General features: G+C 41.2%; 1 protein-coding gene across 4 annotated transcripts in view; it reads right to left on the reverse strand.

Moving 5' to 3' along the window:
* GAB1 (GRB2 associated binding protein 1) overlaps positions 1 to 23,709 on the reverse strand; it is an 82,237-nt gene that overhangs the window by 13,033 nt on the left and 45,495 nt on the right. For all 4 annotated transcript variants that reach the window (XM_083571267.1, XM_083571266.1, XM_083571269.1 and 1 more), the window contains exons 2-6: positions 11,964 to 12,258; positions 8,557 to 8,770; positions 5,030 to 5,631; positions 2,029 to 2,114; positions 1,225 to 1,531 (exon numbers count right to left, since the gene is read on the reverse strand). In XM_083571267.1, the coding sequence (XP_083427393.1) occupies positions 1,225 to 1,531; positions 2,029 to 2,114; positions 5,030 to 5,631; positions 8,557 to 8,770; positions 11,964 to 12,258 (1,504 nt within the window). The remainder of the gene's footprint in view (positions 1 to 1,224; positions 1,532 to 2,028; positions 2,115 to 5,029; positions 5,632 to 8,556; positions 8,771 to 11,963; positions 12,259 to 23,709) is intronic.

Consider the following 23,709-nt stretch of genomic DNA (forward strand, 5'->3'; position numbering starts at 1 on the left):
GTAAATATTATTAGTTTTAAAAACCCAATTTCAATCAGTTATGGCGTGAATAGAAACTAGCCATACAGTTAATGTTCATCACAGTTTGTTGATCTGGATGTGATTAAGCAAAAGCAGAATCCTCTGCACTGCTGCTTCCAGCCACATGGAGAAAGGTGAGAGGGTGCAAGCCAGACGCTGCATACAACACATTCCTGCTGGTCCACATTATGCTAAAGTAGTGTGATGTGTGAATGTAGCCATTAATTCACAATATATTACACTGGCCAATGCTGGTAGGTTAGGTAGCTTCTGGTACAGCTTTCCAGAGGTCTCTTCCTCATTTATGGAAATAGATGTTAACTGGGAGAGGAAGATTTGTGATGCCAAATGCAAACAGCTAAGTATTTGACCCTTCAGAAAGGCATATGCGCATAGAAACTCATACATTTAAATAGACAGTACAGCTTTGTAATTGTGAATTACGGATTTTATGTGAATGAAAAAGAATGCAAAACTGCTAATACTTAACATATGCCTACCTGCTAAGGCAGGCTTCCTGTAACTCGGCCCTCCAGATGTTTTGGCCTACAACTTCCATGATCCCTAGCTAGCAGGACCAGTAGTCAGGGATGATGGGAATTATAGTCTCAAAACATCCGGAGGGCCGAGTTACAGGAAGCCTGTACTAAGGTTTTTGTAAATGCTATTTTTAAAGCAGCAACATCTGTATTATGTATGGAATATAAGAATCACAGCTATTATATATCCATATCATCTGAATGTGCACTTTTGCTAGCCTTACCAAAAAAAAAAAAAAAGTATAAGTCAGGCTTCCTCAACCTTTGGCCCTCCAGATGTTTTGAGACTACAATTCCCATCATCCCTGATGGGGTCCTGCTAGCTAGGGATCATGGGAGTTGTAGGCCAAAAACATCTGGAGGGCAGAGTTTGAAGAAGCCTGGTTTAAGTGGATTCTAAACACAAATGAAAAAGCAGGTTCTGATCCAGTCACAGTTTTTTCCACATATGATGAGAAGTAGCAGTACAATCTAGTGATTAATCAAAACAACCGTAAATATATTCAATGTCGAGGTCTGTGTGTTTTAAAGGAAACTGTAAATTGTTAATATTGCTGCTCTAATTTCAAGCAGGATTTTATTCTGTGGAACGAGATGGGTGGAAGGACAAAACGAGGATCAAGAAACACTCAAGAGTGGTTGGCAGTGCATGCCCCTTCCTTACCTTTCCTGTCTGGCTTGAGGTTCCTATCCACTGGTGGTGGTTCACATTCAGCAACAGGCACAGGCCGCCTGGGAGGGGTCTTGGGACTCGACCTAAACCCCATGTGTGCTGGCGGAGGGACTTGCATTCCAAACAGGGAAAAGTCAAAAGTGCCAGGAGTCATCGGCACATAGTTCGTCATTTCCTGGAAAGGTTCGGTAAAACTGCTAGAATGCTGCCGCGGGGGAGAGTTTGGGTTCATGGGGACATAGTTTTCATCCAATTCTTCACTTGAAACGCTTCCCACAGTCAATAGGCTTTTGTTTTTCTGCGGGGGAAAATGATTCCGACAGCAAGAAATTAAACAACATTCTGAACAGGTGAACAGAAATTTAGCGTACATATATTGCACAACACCTGACCAGTCTCAAAACATTTGTGTGTCTTTTTTTCCCTTTTGCAGGTTCTATGGAATTGCTTCACCCCATTTGCATTGTACAAGCTCCAGCCAGGATCTACATTTTGTCTTTATCTTGTGACTGCCACCCTCTACATGTTTTTAGTCAGGTGTGTGTGGGGGGGGGGTGATGTGAGCTTTGCAGCCTCCCATGTTCTTAACCTCTATCTCCATCACTTACCTCTCTTCCCTCCCAAGACTCAATTGCCTCCCCTGTTGTCTCACACAACACAATGAACTAGCCCACTTATCATATTAAGAACAAAGCATTCTGTGTAGAAGGATTTCACAGCCCTGCCTCCATCCGTATCAGAGTATACATAAGCAGATATGCCTTGTGCTAATGTTGAAAATCAAAACATACTTACAAAGTGGTTATGAAAACCTTCCAATGAGCTTGATCTGTCATTCGGAAATGTCCGTGGAATAAAATAGCAATCTTGAGAACCCATATCTAAAGAAAGGGGAAGAAAGCAAGCATTGTTTTTCCCTCCTTTTTACACCTGGTGGCATAACACACACCATTAGCTGCAAATAGCACAAGGGGGGAAATTTCCTGGATGCTATCTTGCTGCTGTCTATGTCTGGTTATGCAGTCTGAATGCAAGGCACTGCCAGTCCTAAAATCTGGAAGTAATGAAAGCACCCAGACCACACGAAGGAGAAGAAAGTGAGGAGAAATTTTAAAAAGGGGGAGATCTTACAATAGAGTATGTATTAAAAAAAAACCTAGAAAGCAAATAACTGTTGTAGTAGTATTACATTTCTTACCACCATTCACCACAGATTACATTAGGATTTTTTTTTTAAAAAAAATAGAAATACCAGGAAAGGCAACATTTCACACACAGCCATTCTGAAATGCACAGCCCAGCCCAAAGTGATACAAAACTGAACATCTTCATTATGAAAAACCATGTTGACTAGTGATTGGTCAATACATGTGTGTCTTATTGGACAACATATGGAAACCTCCCCTTACTCTCTCCTGGCCCCATTTCTTCACAGGTGACTCTGCCTGCTTCCCACCCACCCCACTGCTAACAATTGTTCTATGTGCCACCTTCTGGATTCCCCTTGTTCCCCTTCTTAATTCTTTAAACTCGCTTTTCACCCCTGGCATTCTTAGCCCCATACCACTCCCACAGTTTGGCCTTGTGCACTGTCTGAATATTTATCCAGAATTTGAATTTTACACAAAACCACACCAAGTAAATTTTAATTAAAATCTTAATTGCTTCAGAAAGCCAGGCCATCGCCGAAGCTCTCAAGCGCCTTTATAGAGCTGGGAAATGGTTGAGGGCATCCATATGTGTTATTTATAAGGTGCGATCCTTGCACATGGTACTTTGCAGATCACACAGTAAACTCTTTGGAGTAGATTATTAAACTGGATAAAGACAAGAAAAATGCAAGGCAAGCAGAAATGAAGGGAAAATGTAAGAGCTATATATAATGAGTTACGGGTGTGCCATTAGACAACTTCAGTTTATATAAGGTTGGGAAAGTTTATTTTAAAATTGTGGAGGCCATCTTATTAGGTACCTGTGATTGATTCCAGACATCCCCAAAGCATAATGTCAACATCCACTAACTTCTGCAAACTCAGTAAATATTGTTTTAAAAAATCTGTTCAGGTTAAGTACAAAGTAGATCAAGAGTTTTTGAGGTCTATCACGCCCAATTTTTTTTTGAAACAGATCCTTAAAAAACAACAACAGGGAGCTATAACAATAATCACAGTCTATATATCTTGAATTTCTTATATAGTGTATCTTAGCAGTTAATGTAGTACATCTTTTATTTTTTATTTGTTTGTTGTGTTTACATACCACCACTCCTTCCAAGGAGCTCAAGATGCTGTACATGGTTCTCCTCCTTCCCATTTCACCCTCACAACAACCCTGTGATGTAGGTTAGGCTGAGAGACTGTGACTGGCCCAAGGTCACTCTGTGAGCTTCATTGGCTGAGTGGGGATTCGAACCTTTGTCTCGGAGCTCATAGTCCAAAACTTTAACCATTACACCACACAGACACATCATACATCAGTATATTTGTAACATGAATTCAGAGTTGCACTGTCTTGATTCTTGCACAAAGAGATTTCTGCTCACAGGTTCCTGCTTCTCAGCTCCCAAACAATCCCCTATATTTAAGATCTTCACTGATTTACAAGGAAGGTGAAGTAATTACCTATATGAAAGGTTTCCCTGGTTGGAAATCATCTTTGTAAAAAAATAAAAATGAATTTCTGGTGATTCAGATTAAGTAAGAAAGGGAACGGTAAAGGACCCCTGGATGATTAAGTCCAGTCAAAGGTGACTATGGGGTGCGGTGCTCATCTCGTTTCAGGCCAAGGGAGTCAGCGTTTGTCCACAGACAGCTTTCCGGGTCATGTGGCTAGCATGACTAAACCGCTTCTGGCGCAATGGAACACCATGACAGAAACCAGAGACCACGGAAATGACATTTACCTTCCCACTGCAGCAGTACGTATTTATCCACTTGCACTGGTGTGCTTTCGAACTGCTAGGTTGGCAGAAGCTGACACAATGTTATGGGAGCTCACTCCTTCCGATTGGCAAGCCCAAGAGACTCAGTGGTTTAGACCACAGTGCTGCCCACTCCCTCCACATTAAGTAAGCCAGTGTGGTGTAGGGGTTCGAATGTTGGACTAGGAACTGAGAAATTAGGGTTCAAATCCTCACTCAGCCATGAAGCTCACGGAGTGACCTTGGGCTAGTCACTGCCTCTTAGCCTAACCTACCTCACAGGGTTGTTGTGGGGATTAAATGAGGAGGGAAACAACAATACACACCACCTTGAACTCCTTAGAAAAAAGGTGGGATCTGAATACAAGCAAGCAAACATTTGGAAGCCAAAATGAGAACTTGTGAGTCCACTTAACTATCTGCCAAAGGAAAACATAGCCAGAGTCAACAGGCCTCAACCATTGCAAAGCAATCTCAGAGGTAATTTGCAATGGAGAAAAGAATCCTGCAAGTAGCTTTTCTCCTAGAATATCCCTGCTTCCAGCTGTTTTTATCGCTGCAGAGTTCAAAGCCCGTATTTTCAAGATAAACCCAGGTCCGGAACACTGCAAAGTGTATAAACAGCTGGGGAAGGACCAGGGAGAAAGCAACTAGGAATGGAAAAGTTAAATACACCTTTCCTGTATTTAGAGAATATTGAGAATCAGTATGTGGGAACTGAGGTGTGATTTCTCACAGCTGAAGTGTAATGTGTAGTTTCCCCCCAAGAACCAAGATTTCCAGGGCAGATCTTGCTCTTTTTTTAGAGAGGCTGAATTTTGGGAGCACCTCAAGGAACATTTGTGTTAAAGCATAGCCAGACGAAAGAACACTAACCTTTACGAAATATATTCAAATCCATGGTGGAAATTGTGTTGCTGCGCGATGGGGGCATTCCGCCAGTAGGGATGCAGTAGCTGCTATCAGTGTCTGAGGAAGTGCGGGAGATATTGCACACCTCCACAGGTGAGCGGTCTGAAGCATGGTGAGGTTTTGGTGGCCGAGGTGGAGGGACATCTGGAATAGTCTCTAGCTTCGAACTCTGAGCCAATGTTCCTTCTGGGAAAGTTCGTGGAATCTGGTACGTACTTCCAGGTGTTGGGGGAATGTCATAACTAATGGAGAAAGCCTTCAGTTGTGCATCAAGAGAAGATGCTGCAGATGGAACACTGAAAACATGTTGCTCTCCATCTGCATCAGTCCCAGAAGGAGATGGCTTCGGTAAAACATCATGCGAATAACTCCTTGGCAAATTATAAAGGCTGCCATCCACAGATACGGAGGCAGCTCTCGGCGGGGGAGAGTCATAGACACTTTGCTGTTGAAAAAACCCATTCACTGCATGCTTGTTCAGCGACTGTACAGATGTTTTATGGGAAGGCACATTATCATTGCAGTCTGTTTCTGAAGAGGCAGTTTTTGCTGTGTCAGACTGTGACCTAAATGCAAGATTTTTTAAAAAAGAAAGTAATTTCTTGGCATATCCCAAGTTTATTACAGGAACTTTTGCACATTTTGCAAAATAATCAGCTGAAAACAGTGAATCACAACTGTAAACCATAATAGTTTGATTTTATGTGAATCACATTCATGCACCTATAACATATGGACTCTTTATACTAGAAGGGGAAGTTTCTTATTGTGTTAAAAAGGGTGAAATCACAAAGGCTGCATAAGCATACATGTCAATCTCATTCTAATGTTTGGATCCAAAGAATAGCTACACAATGATCCTCTATATTTCTGCACTGTACACTGCTAAAGTCTCAGTTCCTATCTGTCTTGTAGATTTCGGGTGGGAAGGGTATTACAAGGGTAGTTGGGGTGGAGGGCCAAAAATCACACAAGTTGAAAATAAATCAGGTGATCATTTCCTAAATTAATATTTGCAAAGCTGGTTACAGTCAAAATGTGAGGATAATTTGGAACATGTTGGTTAAGTCTTAAATTCACCACCCTGGGCTCCTTTGCAATAAAGGGTGGGATATAAATTGAATAGATAAATAAATGTTAGGTACTATTGAATAGATAAATAAATGAATAGAATAAATTGAATAAATTGAATAGATAAATAAATGTTAGGTACTATTTTTAGTCACAATATAAACCCTAAATAACTGAACAAGATTTATTTATTTTTCAATTTTGAAGTATACTCATCAGTCATTTCAACCGTGAGATTTTCAATTTCAGTTTGAGAGCTTCAGTTTCATCCTTTTTATTTAAATACTGTTTGTTTTTTAAAGCAAGAAAGCTTGGTGCTATAATAAGGGGAAACCCTGTTAAGATGAGACAGGAACTGAGACGATTTGCAAATTGTAACCTGTTGCTATATGCAGTATTGATTGCATTTTGTGGCCATTATAAAACCACTATATAACACATAGAGAGAAGATGTTTATGTTCTAAAATCAGCAAACCTATCTTGCTCACATAGCAGGGAATTAAAAGTGAAAAAGCCTGTATACTTAAAGGAGGCTGAGGCATGAAATGCTTGAATTTGTTAACACAGGCTGCATTGGCACATCACAAGAAGAAGAAGAGTTTGGATTTGATATCCCGCCTTTCACTCCCTTTAAGGAGTCTCAAAGCGGCTAACATTCTCCTTTCCCTCCCCGCCCCACAACAAACACTCTGTGAGGTGAGTGGGGCTGAGAGACTTCAAAGAAGTGTGACTGGCCCAAGGTCACCCAGCAGCTGCATGTGGAGGAGCGGAGACGCGAACCCGGTTCCCCAGATTACGAGACTACCGCTCTTAACCACTACACCACACTGGCATCACAGGGATGCTAACTCTTGGCACTCCAAGAGTTGGTGGACTACAACTTACACCATCCTTTAATGAGGCCATGCTGGTTGGAGCTGATAAGAGCTAGGAGTCCAATGACATCAGGAGGGTCACAGGTTAGCCAGCCATGCAGTGTACCATACTTAATGTTTCCCCTCAAACATGTGGCTGGGCTCCTACTTCACGCCTCCCCTAGTATGGTGAGCATCACCTCCTCCCTGGAGCTCAACCACGCCCCCTGGGTTAGTGTTACTTCCAAACTAGGAATTGTGATTTGCTTCATTCCAAACGAACTGTGATGTGGAGCCAAGGCTTTTTATCAGCTTAGCAATCATAATTGGTTTGGCACAGAAAATGTGGAAGTAACATTAAGCCAGGGGTCATGTTTCTCCTACATGCTAATGGGGAGGAGCAATATGCAAGCCACCTCAAAGCCCACAGTGAAGCATTAACTATGGTTTACTATGACATGCTAACTGGCACGGTATGAATAGCATGGCTACCTGTCATTTGGGGCTGGGCTGGGAATGCAACTGTTGGATTTTCGTCGGGGGAAAGAAAAAAGAGCAGAATACAAAGAATGCAGGGCAGCCACAGCATTCTTCAGTTATGCGTAGTAATAAAACAAAATAACAACAACAACAACAACAACAACAACAACAATAATAATAATAATACCCTGCTCATCTGAGTGGGTTGCCCCAGCCACTCTGGGCAGTTTCCAATATAATATACAAAAGCACCTTCAAGGATTTTTCTCTGAATCATTTTAAAAAGCACTCCCCCCCCCAAAAAAAAATGCCCACAAAAGCACAAACAGCTTCACACACCGAAACACAATCCTTTTTGTATGCTTGGATCCTCCAGGTGGTTATTATTTGCATTGCTTATTAAAATTTCACAGCACAACGTGCAACACACGCACACTGAAATTGATTCAAGCAAGTTATAGCTTTGAGGTTAAAGTCTAAACACAAGATCCCAAACAATTCACATTACACTCACTGCAAGGGAATCTTTTTACTTTCAAAATCCTCCAGCAGTAAATACTCCTCCCCTTCTTCCGAGATTATGTATGAGCTGGTTTACAAGTGCGTGATAAAAATTGAGAGAGGTCAGCAACACAAACTATTTTGAACAAAAAGCAGCCTAGTTCTTGGAAAAATCATGGATAAAATTTGTTGTTGTTTTTTTCCAAAAAGTGTACCGATGTTAAGATAGGTAAGTAATCTGAAGGTTTGTAGCACCTTGACCATGGTGTGCCATAGGGAGTAAATTAAGCGCACAATAAACCCACTGAAATAAATGGATTTACATACGCACTTATCCATTTGTCAGACAGGAGCCATGTTTTGTGAGGGGTTTTTAAAGGACCAAATAATACAGTGAAATCAATACATTGTCACTGTCAATGGTTAGATGACAACACTAAGTCTGTCCAAGCCTGATGAGCATGAAATGCCATTGCAAGTGGAGGAGATAGGCTTTTGCAAGACATGATCAAACTGCAACAGCAGCAGCCAATGTCGGATTTGTCACCATAAGCACTTTTATGAGGGAGGAAGTTAACATTTACCTTGTGGGTTCAGGCTTCTTGCTCTGACAGTTAATTAGTAACAGGTAGTCTTGCGGATCTTCTTGACTTGAGGCAGACTCTGATGGTGGGATGTTAATTAGCTGGTATGGAGGAGGTAGGGATGGTTCTGCTTGCACGGATGGCAGGGAAGTGTTGACAGCCGAGGGCAATTCGGCAGGCGCCTGTAGAGAACTGCCAGGTAGCTTCACAGCATCTACAAATGCAAAAAGCATGCAGCAGCATTCAATCCTTGCTTAATTGCATTTAAGTCTCTTTAAATCAGAGCCAAGCCCAACTGAAGCCTTTGAAAAATCAATTAATCATGAGATGCTCAGTCAATTAATGTGATTTGCATTTGAATAAATGCTACATTACTAACGGGGGGGGGGGGGCAAATGACATTACAAGCCTGTAATGTAGCCTGCTGTTACTATCCCCATACTGGGGTGGATGCAACAAGTGCCCTATGTTGGAAGGAGTGGTGGCCTGTTCCTTGAAACACCCCTTTTCCTGCCAGTGGGTTGATCCAAAGCTCCATTTAAAGCAAGAGCACGCCATGGCTAGCCAAGCCATGTAAGCACCCCACTTTCAATGGTCTCTCCTGTCAGAAATTCAGGCCAGTTGGGGGAAATGTGTATGCCCTACTCATCATCTTGCCAGCTTCACTAGGCAGCTGCTTCTTTCTTCCACTCTTCTTCTTGCCAGTTGGGAGAAGGGTCTAATCCTGTTTTAAAGCAGCGTAAATTGGTGGCCATCAGCACATCCTGTGGTAATAAATTCCATAGTTTAACTACCTGCCTTGTGCTGGGTGATACAGATTACCTGTCTTGAGGTGAGAACAGCTAGACCCAACCACTATCATGGGTTGTGTCTGACTTCTTACTGTTTCAAATGTGTCCTTTGGTGAATCTGCACGCTAAATTCTAACATCAGAAAGCCACAGCAAATAACCCCCAAAGACCTCTCAGAATAGCAAAATATTCATTTCTCTCCCTGTACTTAGTTGCCACCAACAACAATATAACATATGCGTGCTTCTTAAACACCCCCTATGTTGGTGTAGCACACTGTACAATACACATAAACTGGATCTTTCCCAATATCCAGCTTTACATATGAGCAGAAAATTACCACCAACCTTTTGGGAAATAATAAATACTTTAAAGGCAGAGTGAACATGTTTTAGATACCAGCTCCACCCCTCCACAATGATAAGACCTTAAGCAATGTCAGATTCAGACACAGAGACGGAGGCACACTTCACAGAACATGGGAAGAGGCAATGGAAAGTGATGAATCAGCTACAAACAAAATTGTCTTGCAGTGATTGTCTTGCACTGCAACTCGTTTTCAGGAATGAGTCACTTAGGACATCTGTACAGAAGCAAAACAATCCGACTGCACTTCAAATTGATACCAAGTAGAAATGTGCAGATACAATGGCAATGGACGTTAATTGGTTAGCTTACAAGGGAGCATGGAACAAAAGGAGTTTTGTCTGCAAGCTGTAAACCATGCAAACTCAGAGCACATCATCCAAAGCAGGGAGTACATCTGAATCACATGCATCTATTTTGATTAAAAGCCCACATGTTATATTGTACAACATTGTGAACATTTGTACAGGCAACTTCCTACACCTCTTTTATCCTACATTCAATATCACTTTGTATCCTGTAAGTTAATAAAGAGGCAGAGTCTACACACGCAGTGAACTAGGGGTAGGAATGAGGTGGCAGAATGGACTCTACTGCCTCAAGACATGTGTGGATGATGCCAGTTTCAAATGCTCCTCCACACTGAAAATGTGTGTTCATAGGATCTTTCAAAACAATCACATTAATGCTGTTTGAATCCTTCAGCAAGAGATAGATTTGCACATCTAAAAATTGCATGTTCACTTCTCAGATTTTTAGATGTGCAAATCTATCTCTTGCTGAAGGATTCAAACAGCATTTCTTGCCTTTCCTGCAGAAACCTTACAAAAATTAGGACACAATTTTGAAAAGCCTTCTTCACATTTCAGAATCATACTAGGAAGACTTGGGCTAAAATCTCACCTTAACCACAGTATAGTTGCAAGGTCTTGGGCAAGATGTTGACTTGGTGTGGATGCGCGGGCTCCTGGAAATCAGCTGACAGGTGCTTTGCGCCTCCCTTTTTGCTGCCTGTGGCCATTTAACCTACGCCAAGTTTTGACTTAATGTGTTGTACAAACCGGAACTCATGGTTAAGCTCTGTCCTCACTAACCACGAGCTATAGCCAAGTGTTGTTCCTGGTCACACCTTGTGGTTAGTCTGGAGAGAGCAGAACCATAAGTCCCACTTCAGAGGACTTGGGGAGCATATGCATTTGTCCTAAGCCAAGGTTTGGCTTAATGTGACAAGTGAGCCAGGAGCCATATCCAACACTGTAGCTCCAGACATGTACTGGAGCTGCTTCTTCCTCTCCTCTCCTCTCCTCTCCTCTCCTCTCCTCTCCTCTCCTCTCCCCTCCAGCTCCCCACAGGTCTTTAAAATTAGCTCCAGAGGACACACCAGAGCAGATTTTAAGGGAACATAGGAGAAGAAGGGGAAACAGAAGTCCCAGTGCACCAGCAGAACTCTTCTATCTTAGCTTCCAAGCATTAATGGTGAAATGGGGGCAATGCGACATCTTGGAGACATTGATGGTGCGTTAATACAAGTCAGCTAGACATTCCTCATGTTAAAAGTGCCATTACGTGGTTCAAAACATGCTGGGAAAGTCAGAATAGTCAGTGAATAAATTCTATTTTGTGTCTATGAACGAATAGCAGGGGGTAGCTGTTGAGATCCTTGGGGAATTTTGCAATGGTAGGTAACAAATACTAAGTCAGGTTCCATTAATTATTATTATTTTATTGCTGTGTACTAAAAGATCTGCTTTTCTTTGGCCACTGTTCCACATAACCACAGTCTGGCAAGTCAACCCCACTGCTCAAGCTGCAATCAAGCTTTAGCTGTTCAGCTAGCTTATTACAACCACAAATATATATGTTTAAATCTACAGCCAGACAAATTATAAAAACTCGTAACTAGCCACTATGCAAATACTGTCCTAAAAATATTCAAGCCTATAAAACCAAATACAGAACCTTTCTCTTTTGCTTCCAAAAAGGCAATGCTTTCTAGAGAAACATGCAAAAATGTGGCTCTATATAGTGTAAAGAATTCAAAATACAACTCTTCAGTTGTTGACTGTGTCTACATGATGACCCAATATTTGCAAACTTCCAAACACTGTGCAGCTTTTTTAAAACAAGTAAACACAGCACAGCAGACATCTGCACTGCCTTGCAATTGTCTCATAGAGTGCTTTGGGGTTCCTAGGGGAAAAGAATACAAATTAAATGCTGGGGGAGGGGGGACCAAGGGGGGAATCCTACCTTCTTCAGTAGCGTTGAACCCACAGATTTCACAAATACATTGAACCCACTTATTCATCTCCTCTTCACTGTCGGCAACCAAGTAGAAGACTCTGTCTATTGTGTTGATGTCAAAAATATAGCTGTTTTCAAATTCTTTTTTGTTAAATGTCAATCCAGCATCCACTTGTTGACACAAGTTCAAGTCAATGATACGAATTGGTTTCTTGGCATGGTCATTTTTGTAGTATTCCAACACATCTGGATCCCCTGTCAGTCGACCACTGCGGAGCACAAACCATCTCCTCTTCCATGCCTAGAGAAGGGAAGGCAGAAAAGATTCAGGCAATTCATATTTTATACCAGTGCATTATTCGGCCAGCGCTGGACACAATAAACAGTTTTGTAAAATATTCAAAGCTGTAAATTTGTATCTTAGACCAAAGTTCTGGAAATCTTAAATATCATGAATTATTATTTAGTTCACTAAACCTCCACTAAAAGGGACAGCAGCAGCCTAAGAGGGAAAAGGAGGCAATGGTTGGTCCAGAGTGCAATCTGTTACTAAGAAACTCAGTTCGACTGGAACTCTGCACATGCCCCAAGACATCGATCCAGTTCACATGTAATGCTAAGCGAAGCCACAGCTAACCATCAATGAGTGATCATATGGGCAAGCCAAAAACAAACCATGTCTCGAGCATGCAAACCATGGGGTTCAGGTGTGCAGCCAAACAATGACTTAGCTCCTGATAGCACAGTTGATGTAGATCCAGGCAGGGGCCACAATTTTCCCTCTGTGTTCACTTGTCACGCCAAGCCATAGTTTGGTTGAGCAGTACGTGAGTACTTGTGGACAATCAGTGCAGTGCCATTGCAAGACAATAAGAGGAAACTGGCAGTTCAAGTTTAGTCCCATCATGGGGAGCTCTAGTGGCTTCTACCAAATATCTCTACAGTAGCTGCTGCACAGGAGAATTTCCCTGCAGGAACTGGTATGCACAATCAATCATGAAAGCCTAATTGCCGCCCTCCCCCCCCCCCAATATCTCAGCAACATAAATTCAAATAACATTAATCACTTCTAGGACACCTTCCAGCAAGCACCTACGTCTAGTAATTGAATTAAGTCGAAATTTACAGTAAGTCTAACTTTAAATGGGAAATGCCTCCACCTCTCCCCACAAAAGTCATCTCAGTCACCAGGTTGGACAAAGACTCTTCGTGACATCCCTGCCACTATGCAGCAGGAAACTTGCATTGATAAGCTTGGTAATGACTCAGCAACTGAGTTAATTAGCTCCCAATGTTCCCCTCCATCTTGCTTTGTCCCTAATGTCTTTTGTCTTAAGAGTGACAGCTTCCCTCAGGAAGTCCTGTCCCCTCAGTTGCCAATTTGTTCAGTCTTCTGGCCAGGAGCGCTGCTCCACAAGTTAAGTGTTTCTCCCATGAGACTGCCCCATTCACCACACTTTGCCTAGTCTACTTGCCGTCAAGGATCCCCATGGGAGCAGACCTCCTCCCTGCCTCTTCTCCTTGTCTGGTGGTTTAGGCAGGAACTTTAAGTGAACACAAGTGTCACATGCTCTCTGGACAACATTTGTACAGTATTTTAAAATCCTATTTGGCTGAGCATTCCAAGGACACCAGAGTCCATGCTTGGGACCTCAAGAAAGCCTCCCCTTCTTTCTCTGGGACAAATAGTGTTTGGCATTTTATTCCTCTCACTTCTCTCCACCTGCTTCTTGCCATCTTTCTGCCCTCCCATGGTCCAAGCCCAGGTCATTTGCATTTGATCGTTTATCCTACTGGCATGCACTGGCATGCACACTGCAACATCCCTGACAATGCTTCTCACTTCTTACACGACAGCAGCCATTAGACTCCCTGCCTCCATCTTTTGCTGTCTCTAAGATAGTAGCAACCTAAGTGTCAACTACTGGTTCAGGCCATGTGGGTTTGGATAACGTGATTAGTTTTTCAACAACCAACCCATCTTGCAATTCTGTAACAGTGCATTTGGTGCTTCAAACCACAAATCAAATTACTCACTCACCACAATTTTGGCACACAAATAAGTAAATATTATTGTGTTTAACTCCAAACTGGGACTGAGTTGTATTTGCTAATTCCCCCAAGTGATTAAAAGTGTAAGTACAGTGCGATAACCTCTGTGACATATAGCAAACTTTGGAACAAAGATTTCAAATATCATACCTTCATGGTTGCACTTTTAAACACATGTGTTCATGTAACTTGAACCAGGACATGTGTAGGCTTGGTAACAATAATCCCAATAGGTAACTGGCAGCTCTAAGTAGCATGCTAGCTAAACTCACAATTGCAATACAAAGTGCAAAATTCTGAATTCTGAATGAAAACAAGAATGAAAATTCTTCCTCTTCTATGCTATAATTTGCATGACCACATACTATCATTGGAGCTCTCATTGTGCTGCTGCTAGACTAGACTGAGACTCCTGTGTCGCCCCGCCAATTCTTCAGTTTGCTTGGACCAGAGATGGCAACTTGGCACAGCCTCTTTTAAACAGCTTTGAAGAAGAAGTTCCAGTACAACTCATATTTGCGCAGTTTATAATCCAAACACTTGTTTAACTTCCAATTATGTGGCTTTTGGGGGGTGGAGAGGAGGGGGGGGAGATGCCTACAGGCAGAAAAAGTATCTGATCTGGGTAGAGAGTACATCCAGGCAGTGGTTGCTCTCTACTGAGACCAAGAAACCAAAACTGCCACTAACAACAGCAAAGGAGGAGGGTCACTCCATCAAGTAGCCTTCTTTGAGGATTCCAACGCTGTCCCAGCGCAGAAGGAACAGTCCTGTCCCTCCTGACCCAGAAGTTGTTACCTGCCCCACTCCCAGATCTGATTGGGGAGGTCATTTTTACGTGGAGGGGCCTGAGTTTGCTTTCCCCCTTCACACCCTTCCAATACCCTTCCAATACATGAACAAAACTGTTAATAAGACAGGAGTGTTCTAATAAAGAATGCTGTAAGTCCTATGTGGTTGGTATACCCTTAATAATGATCAAGTTCTTTGGGTTGTGTAAAAAATGCTAATGGAGAGGAAGAGGGGGGAAGATACAATACAGAATAAAATGCTGCACAAAACTGAGCTGCAATTTGTTTAATGATGTGGTTGCAACACACCGAATGAAGGTAATTTGGAAGTTTACTTCCTAATCCTGCACATTCATGAGTTGAAATCGCCTCTGTATTTCAGTGCTAACAGAGACCCAATTCAACATGGAGGGTAAAATACAACTCTCACTGGAGCCAGTTTCATAAACTGATAATCCAAACAGACCTTCTTTTTAGCCTGGTATGCCACAAAGTACCAAGTATCTGAAACAGTGACCATTAACACCTGCTTCTGTGCCCCCTCCCCTTATCTCCCCAGAAGATTTCTTTTTCCACATAGTGAAAATGGGAATGTTTATTTCAGTTGCATAATGAGTCACTCACACTGAAACTGGCACAGACTATCCTCAGAAACAAAAGCAATTCCATAAACTACACACTAATAAGGCAGACACAAAGCTTCTCTGGATTATAGCACAAAAGCACAATTTAGCAGCAGAATAAAGCTTGAAGCTAGACAAGAGAACTGACATCAGCACGCGTGCTAATCATAGTACAAAGGCCCTTCTATGTTTTGTCAAACTGAAAAGGGAGCCCACATAAATCACTCTTTGTTATCTGAAAATATCTGGCATTCTTGAAGCATGTTCTATTTTTAACGTTTTAGTGTTGGCTGCCTGGTGGAAGCTCTACATTGCCTTACTGAGAAGTGCTTCGAAAGCCCATGCTACACAACAGAAGTTAAGGAGTACAGCTTTGGGAGCAACATTTGGGTTGTTCCCGAACAGAATTCTTACAAAGTTTATACGTTCATTTGCCCATGAAGAGATACTTCACAAAAATCCACTTACATTTTGCAACTGGGACACCTGATGTTGGAACTGAAAGAGCATGCTCAGAAAGCCTAAACAGATCTTTGCTTACAGAAGTGTTACTACAATAAGCAAATGTTAGCTTTTCCTCCAAGACAGAGAAATGAAACAGCTTAATCCAAACCATAATTAGTGTTGGTATTGTAGGGATGTTACACCACCAGCCCTAAAACTGAGGATCAGAATATTGATCAGTGAAGACAAAGGAACAAAAGCTCTGAGGAGGAATGGGCTACAAACAAAACAATTTACAGCACAGTAGCATGCACGACTATTCGAAAGTAAGGCCTCCCTGTACTCAATGTGGCTAACCCCCAAGTATATGTGTATCGGAATGAGCCTCAGTCTCTCGTTTCCTTGCCTTTTAAACAAGCAAATGGTGAGGTTTTCCCTATTTTCCCTTTAATTAAAATAGTTGCTTTGTATCATTTTAAATGTGAAAATTCAATGCAATTTGCTTTAAATATTCTCACATTTTTTTATGGAGTGCTACTTGACAACAGGATCAAATGTCACAATAAACAGAAGCCTGATTCAGGAATTCAATCATGCGCTTTAACTCCCTACGCAGCGCAAGACTGGGGCTGCAACCACTGGCCCCACGTAACCACCTGGCCTCCCTGTGGTATGCATGCGGGATCCTCCCCACTGAAACAACTTGGCAGGGGGTTGGATTCGATGGCCCTTGTGGTCTCTTCCAACTCTATGATTCTATGATTCTAACAAGGGTTCCACATCATGTGCAAGAGCATGAGGCAATGAACATACAACAGGCTCCCCCTATAGACATCCCCTTGCCAATGTGGGGGCAGAGACAGCCCCATCTTCGACTCCACATACAACTATTATTCAGGCATTCAATAGAAAGTTGTTGCCAGGTTGGTCTTAGAGAATGGTGAAAATAGTATTTGAGATGAATGGAGTTCCATGTCTCTTAATGCCTTTTGCAAAATCTTTCACAAATATGAATGAACTGTGGAAAATATCCAGTGCACCTTTACTAAGATATTGACCAAGATATAAAAACACTGTGCACTCACACCTCATAAGGCTTGTTTTCCAGGAAGCCTCATCTTTTCTAGCAGGGGAAAATAAGGAAAAAACAGTCTCAGTGGAAGTTTCCACTCCACCAGCTATCATCCTTATAATCTGTTCAGAACACACATACACACACACACACACACACACACACACACGGCCAAAATTTCCTGTTTTCAATCTATTGTCACCATTTGCTAGTTTTGTGTTGGTCAGTTCTAACTTTAGCTTGCTTAAACAAACAAAGAAAACATTGAAAACAGAAAAGCAACATTGAAGTGCTTTGTGCTTAGCAATCTGAAATGGAATTTGTTCAACTACACTGGAAAAAATAATAGGAAAAAAACAGTCAGAAAGGCAAGAAGAACAAAGAGAGAGAGAGAGAGAGAGTTTGCTATGCTTTGCAGTTGTTACACGCTTAGTAATTAGTAGTTTTTTATGCAACCTAAAGAACTTTATCACTATTAAGGGTTTACCAACCACATGGTACTTAGCGCTGTTATAGCATTCTTTATTAGAAACACTCCTAGAATGCTGCTGTCTAATTACAGTTTTGTTCATGTAATAAAAGACTATTATAAAGGCCATCTCAACCTGTTGTAGCCATGTGGCCAGGGTTATCCAAGGATTGTGTGAGATGCACAGCACACAAAAGTACAGTGGTACTTTGACTCTCAAAATTAATCTGTTCTAGAAGTCTGTTCCAAAACCAAAGTGTTCCAAATCCAAGGAGTGCTTTCCCATAGAAAGTAATGAAAAATTGATTAATCCATTCCAGACTTTTAAAAACGACTCCTAAAACAGCAATTTAACATGAATTCTACTATCTAACGAGACCTTTGATCCATAAAATGAAAGCAATAAACAATGTACTGCAGTCACACAGTCAATCAATCAGTAGCTGAACTGGGTTGCACACAGTCACAAAAGCAAAACAAAAAAGCCACAAAAACAAAAACGCAAAATAAATAGCAAGAACAGACAGACCCCAGTGTAACACTCAAAACGGAAGCGTGACACTCAAAACGGAGAATGTTCGGCTTCCCAAAAAAGTTCGCAAACTGGAACACTTACTTCTGGGTTTGCAGTGTTTGGGTTCCAAGTTGTTTGAGTACCAAGTTGTTTGAGAACCAAGGTACCACTGTACTCCTTTGCACAGCTAAAAGCTTAGGAATCCACTTCCACAATATGTGGTGGCAGCCATCAACTTCGTTTTAAAGAGGCATTAGACAAATTTATGGAGGATAAAGCATTCAGTAGTTACCGGTTATCATAGCTATGTACTACCACCAGAATGAATGTGTCTCTGAATACAAGTGCTTGGGACTGATGGTGGAAGAGCACCCTCTCCCTCATGTCCTGCTCTTGGGATTCCCACAGCAATTGTGGAAGCAGGATGCTGGACTAGACAGGCCTTTTGGTGTGATGCGGTATGAAGGCTCCTCTTACGTTCATGTATGTGCTGAAACTCTACAGTTTTATTATTCCATGATTCTAAGGTACAAGTAAGAGTGTTCACAAGCTCAGTTTCCCATCACTGTTAGTATCCACATGGTATGATAAATTATAATGCAATAACTTTAAACTAATCTTCCTATATACCTACAGTTACTCATTAACCCTATCTTCAAGTTATTAGCTTGTACAGTAGCAAAGGTAAGGTTTAACTTCTGTGACACTAGTCAAGATGACTGAGAAAATGTCATCCTGGCCCCATCAGTGGTGCCCAATAAGCTGGAGAGCTGGTGTAGTTTAGTGGCTAAGAAACTGAGCTGTGAATCTTGAAGTCTGTGGTTCAAATCCTGCCTCTTCCATAAACTCATTAGATAGTCTTTGGCAGGTCACTCTTTCTCAGCCTCAATTCCCACACCCCATGCACAATATGGGGGATAATACTAACCTTATACAGTCGTTCTAAAAATTACAACTAGCTAACGCGTGTTAAGGACTTGAAAGCACTATGTACATTTTAAATATTAATATTAATAAGCTTTGCCATCTTCACTGGTTCCCAATCCACTCCCAGACCTAAATCAAAAGTTTTTAACACCCAGCACTAAAGGGAATGGTAAATATGGAAAGAATTTGGTTGCATGTCTTCTTCTACAGGTATGCCAAGCTGCCCTGGGATTCTCAATGTATTATGGGTTACTCACAGACTCAGACCATTTTTAATAATGGGAATAATTTCAGAACATTCCTTTGACTTAAAATCACAATATGAATATCACTCCCATGAAATCCCATCTCATTATTGCAAAAACAAGGCTAGGCAAACCTGTGCTTTTGGCCTGGTTCAGATGTAACAGGAAATCATGGTTTCCTAATATGCCCAAATTGGACTTAACTGTGACTTTTTTTTTAGTTGCATGCTATGCTTCCCTGTGCTCAAAAATAGCATACATCTTCAAGTATATTTTCTGTTGTTAAAGAAACGTTTTCTGTCTCTTCTACAGCTGCTCTCCTAACTAGATGAACACATTGGAAAGATGCATTGTTCAATAAAATCCTTTCACTGTCTAGCTTTTGTAAAACTCATTTGATATCATGTTCCATTCCACCACAACCTCCAAGTGGTTCATTCTGGTGGCATTACTGTAACAGCAGTTCAGAAGCCACCATATATTCCGCTGTTTTTGTCCAGTGGTTCCCTTTTTTATATTAAGACAACTTGGGGGGGGGGCTCTTTCAAGTGCCTCCCCTCATTACTCAACTCTTTATTAATGCCCCTGAATAGAATTGCTCCATATATATCCATTTTACCAACAGTGCCAAGTCTTTTTACGACTCACAGCTATTTACATTACATTCTTCTAAGTTTCAACCTCTTTCTCTGAATAAAATGTGCAAGCTTTGGTGTAATCTGCTCTCATCAGGACTCATTTTTAAAAAAACAACATAATGAGAAACCAAAATACCCCTCCACCTTAAATGCACAAACTTAGATATGAAGAACAAATGCACTAAAACCAGTCTGTGGTCAGGTTTTGCTTTGGAAATCAGCAGCTATCACATAAGCTCCCAACCCCTCAAAGGGATAAAAACTACATTTTGAAAAGTTTAATCCAAGTTTACACCTTTCTGCTTTTAAAGCTTTTTTTTAATGCACATGCATTAGCAAAATTTGTTATTTATAAAGACCAATGCTGTATATTACTCAGAAGCCACACTGTTTTCAATGACACTTAATCCCAGGGTAACTGTATGGGATTGCAGCCTTAATTACTTCATTGTAGCCCCTTTTACTTTCCTGTCAATTTTTAAAATTGTAAACCTCCTGCTAGGATTTGTGTTCATTTTTACTTTCTGTACAGCTCCTAGCAACTTTAAGAACTTTATAAATAATAAACAGCAGCAGCAACTACAACAACAGAACAATACAGCAGAGATGGATTGATGAGAAAGACAGACCCTCCTATGTTATCTTCTGCCGCTGGTCTTATCTTCCTTTCACATTCCCTTTCAGTACAATGAATGAACATTTACTTTAAAAAGTGTAGTACTTTGTTATGAAGCCACACTCCTACATATGAATTCATGACTGTGCAGTTAGAGACCCTGAGAGTAGGCAATTCAACACAACCTCAAGTCACACAACAAAAAACAACTTTCTTGTGGATCAATGAGTATTACAATCTACTGGTTTCATCTTAACAAAGTTACAAGAATCCTCTGCTCTGATTTCCACATGTAACATGTCTTAGGCAAGCAGCTGTTTCTCAGTAAATGTCATCTAGATTAGCTCTTAAGAACACTGTTATTCAACAACAAACATTAAAAGGTGGACATTACTGTACTTTTTGAAAGTGTTCTTTCAGGTTCCAAGGCACACTATCAACAAAGGACTGTTCTTGAAGTCTGAACAGTGACTATTTAAAAAAGACCGAATATATATCATTAAACCAAACAGAATTGCTTAGGAGGAAAAGTTAACCGTAATTTTCTAAAAGACATTTTTTCTATTAAATAAAGTAACTTTAGAGTTGCTTTTATTTGCCATTGAAACAAGTTTAAAAACAGGACTGTGCATACGTACAAAAGGACCTTGAGACTGGATAATAAAAGTACCTCATTTTGTTTTCAGCACAGCCACAAAATCCCGACCATTTCAGTAGTTGTGTCTACCCCAAAATAAGCACAGCGTTAAGTCTTCCTGTCAGCTTTCCATCTCGTTATACACCACCCTATTCTAATAACCTTTGACCAACAGGAAGCAGACACAATAGAATGAAAATAACAGCAATTGTATGCATTCAGAATGATTTAATGTAAAGGAAAGAGGTACTTATATCACTGGTGAACAAACTGCCTAAAGCTGATTTTATCCTTGCATACCAAATACTATTTTTGTGCTGTGAAGGGGGGTAAAAAAGGACAGTGAACACAGGCAGTTGTCATGCACAGTAAACCTATAAAGCTTAATGCCAAAACTCTTAATCTGTTGATTTGTATCTTTCTATGGATTCTCTATTATAATTATTGCTTAAAAAAAAAACCCTACATCTCTACATACAGCATACGTTTTATATTTCATATGCAGTCCTGCAGGAAAGTTTTAATTGCTTGCAAATGTTGGCAATTATTTCCTGAAAAGAGGATGGTCTGAATGGATGTGGTTCAGTTCAGCTACTGGAGCAAAGTGGGGAAGAGAGTCCACAGAGAACCATATGTAAGCCACTCTATACTCCCCAGAGGGGGGACGGGGACCAGGGTACAATCGTAGTAAGTACATTTCTTGTTTTCCACTTTTCATTTATTTAATCTCATGAGAGAAGGCTGGCGGAATCATGCATTGCCTTTCCTTTATGTAGCTCCTCTTTGCTCAGTTTTAAGGTTTCCCAGTGTCAAATTCATTTATTTGACACCCGGCAAAAGAGCAGCTAAGAGCCTCTTCAGTTCTGTGAGCCAAAGTGTGCTTGGAGAAGTTAAGAACACGCTTTTCACTTCCATCCTGAGACTGGAGCCTATGCTGCCATAACGCCAAGGAATAACTGAAAAAGGATATCCTGCTCTCCCCCACATGCCTTTAAGGAGACCAACAAAACCAGAGGATACTTAGCACAAGACAAGAGATACTAGGTGCTACTTTAACTGGCAAATAATGTTAACATGAAATAAGGTTCTAGTGTTGGATTAGCACTCACAAAACTGAGTTAAAAATTAATAGTGTACACTGAAAGTTAGGAAGGAAGGCCAGGAACTAATCATGTTGGGTAGAAAAGGAAAAAAAGACCACTTACTCACAGCCATTTGCATGTAGAGGGCTTCACAGAAAGAAGGGGCAGTGACTTTGCCACCCCATCGGCCTGACCCCTGGTATTATGTAGTTCCCTGGCCCCACACTCCCAACATCTATGCATGAAAGACTGAAGGAAGTTCTATGTGTGTAATCTTCCCCTAAGAAGGCGTCCGTGCACAAAGTAGGTTATGGGGCGTGGGGGGTGGGCAGGGAACCATACACTGCCAGGGGCAAAGGCACAGACTCCCCTTACCTATGAGACCATCATCAAATGAATAATGCCCAAAGGGGGCTGCAGTTGTGCTAACTTCTGCTGGACTCCACAATCTACCAAGAAATTCTATGCCTTATAAACTAAATTTACCGTTCTGGGAAGCTTGCAGGTGCCTTGTCATGGATGAAAACGGTTACACAAAAGGCATCTTTGATTAAAATGTGGACCTCCTGACCCAGATTCCAACTCCAGTCCTTGGCTTCTGTTCCAACTGCCTTTCAACATACAGAGCTTTCTGCCATTTGGCAACAGTAAATCTAAGAGAAGGGAAGTGTACTGCACTTTCCTGTGATATAAAGGACACCTCTGTGCATTAATGCTACTAAAAATAGTAGTGCACATGAGTCCCTCACCAAATATACAAGTATTCCTGAACACTTCTTATTCATCTCCTTTCTCCCGTTCAGCAGTAGAGGCCCACGTTTAATTTATGAGCCACAGAAGAACTATGCCTTCATGTTTCCTTTGTTGTTGTCAGTGCTCTGTCACATCATGTTTGGCTGCTTTAGCTTACCCCCCATTTGCCTTTACATTTACCTCAGAAGAAACTCCCAATGGCATTTTTTTCAAATCTAGCTTTTATTGCTTGGGGGCTTCTTGAGGCTAAATGTTTTGGCTCATTGCCAGTTATACACATGGCTTGTCGACTGGGCTTCTTAGGACAAATGTACACATGTGAAAACATAATAATATAGCAACCAAGTTTAGGTTTACATTCTTCACAGTCCTGAACACTGGTAGTTGCCTGAACTCATCTTCAAGATTATTTTGCCCGTGTAGAGCTCACAGAACTAGCTGCATAGTTCCCTGGTTCCTGATCGTGATCTGTTTTGCTGTCCAGATGTGCATGGAATCCATTTAGTCAAGAAAACATATTGTGGCACAAGGAAAGACACCTGCAGAACCTTTAAGTGATCTGAAGAAGCGTGTTACATAAAACACAGCACAAGGAGATGCAACCCTCAAGCCATTTTCACAAGTAACTTTTGAATTTTTTTTTTGTACTTCCTGATTCTGTAAGGCCAGCAAACAGAAAGGACTCCTGTTCCCTTTCAATCTCGTACTAACATCCACACGTGCATATCACAAGCAGCCTAAAAGGCCCTTAAAGATATACAAAATGAAATTTGTACAAACATATCTAAAATAAGCCTTTTTACTGCACACACTGAAACAGTTGCTAGGTGAGATTAGGGATATCTTGTCCTCCACCCCCTGAAAAAGTCCCCATGGTAGGTTATAGAGA

Source organism: Podarcis filfolensis (assembly GCF_964270895.1).
Source record: "Podarcis filfolensis genome assembly, chromosome: 9".
NCBI lineage: Eukaryota > Metazoa > Chordata > Lepidosauria > Squamata > Lacertidae > Podarcis > Podarcis filfolensis.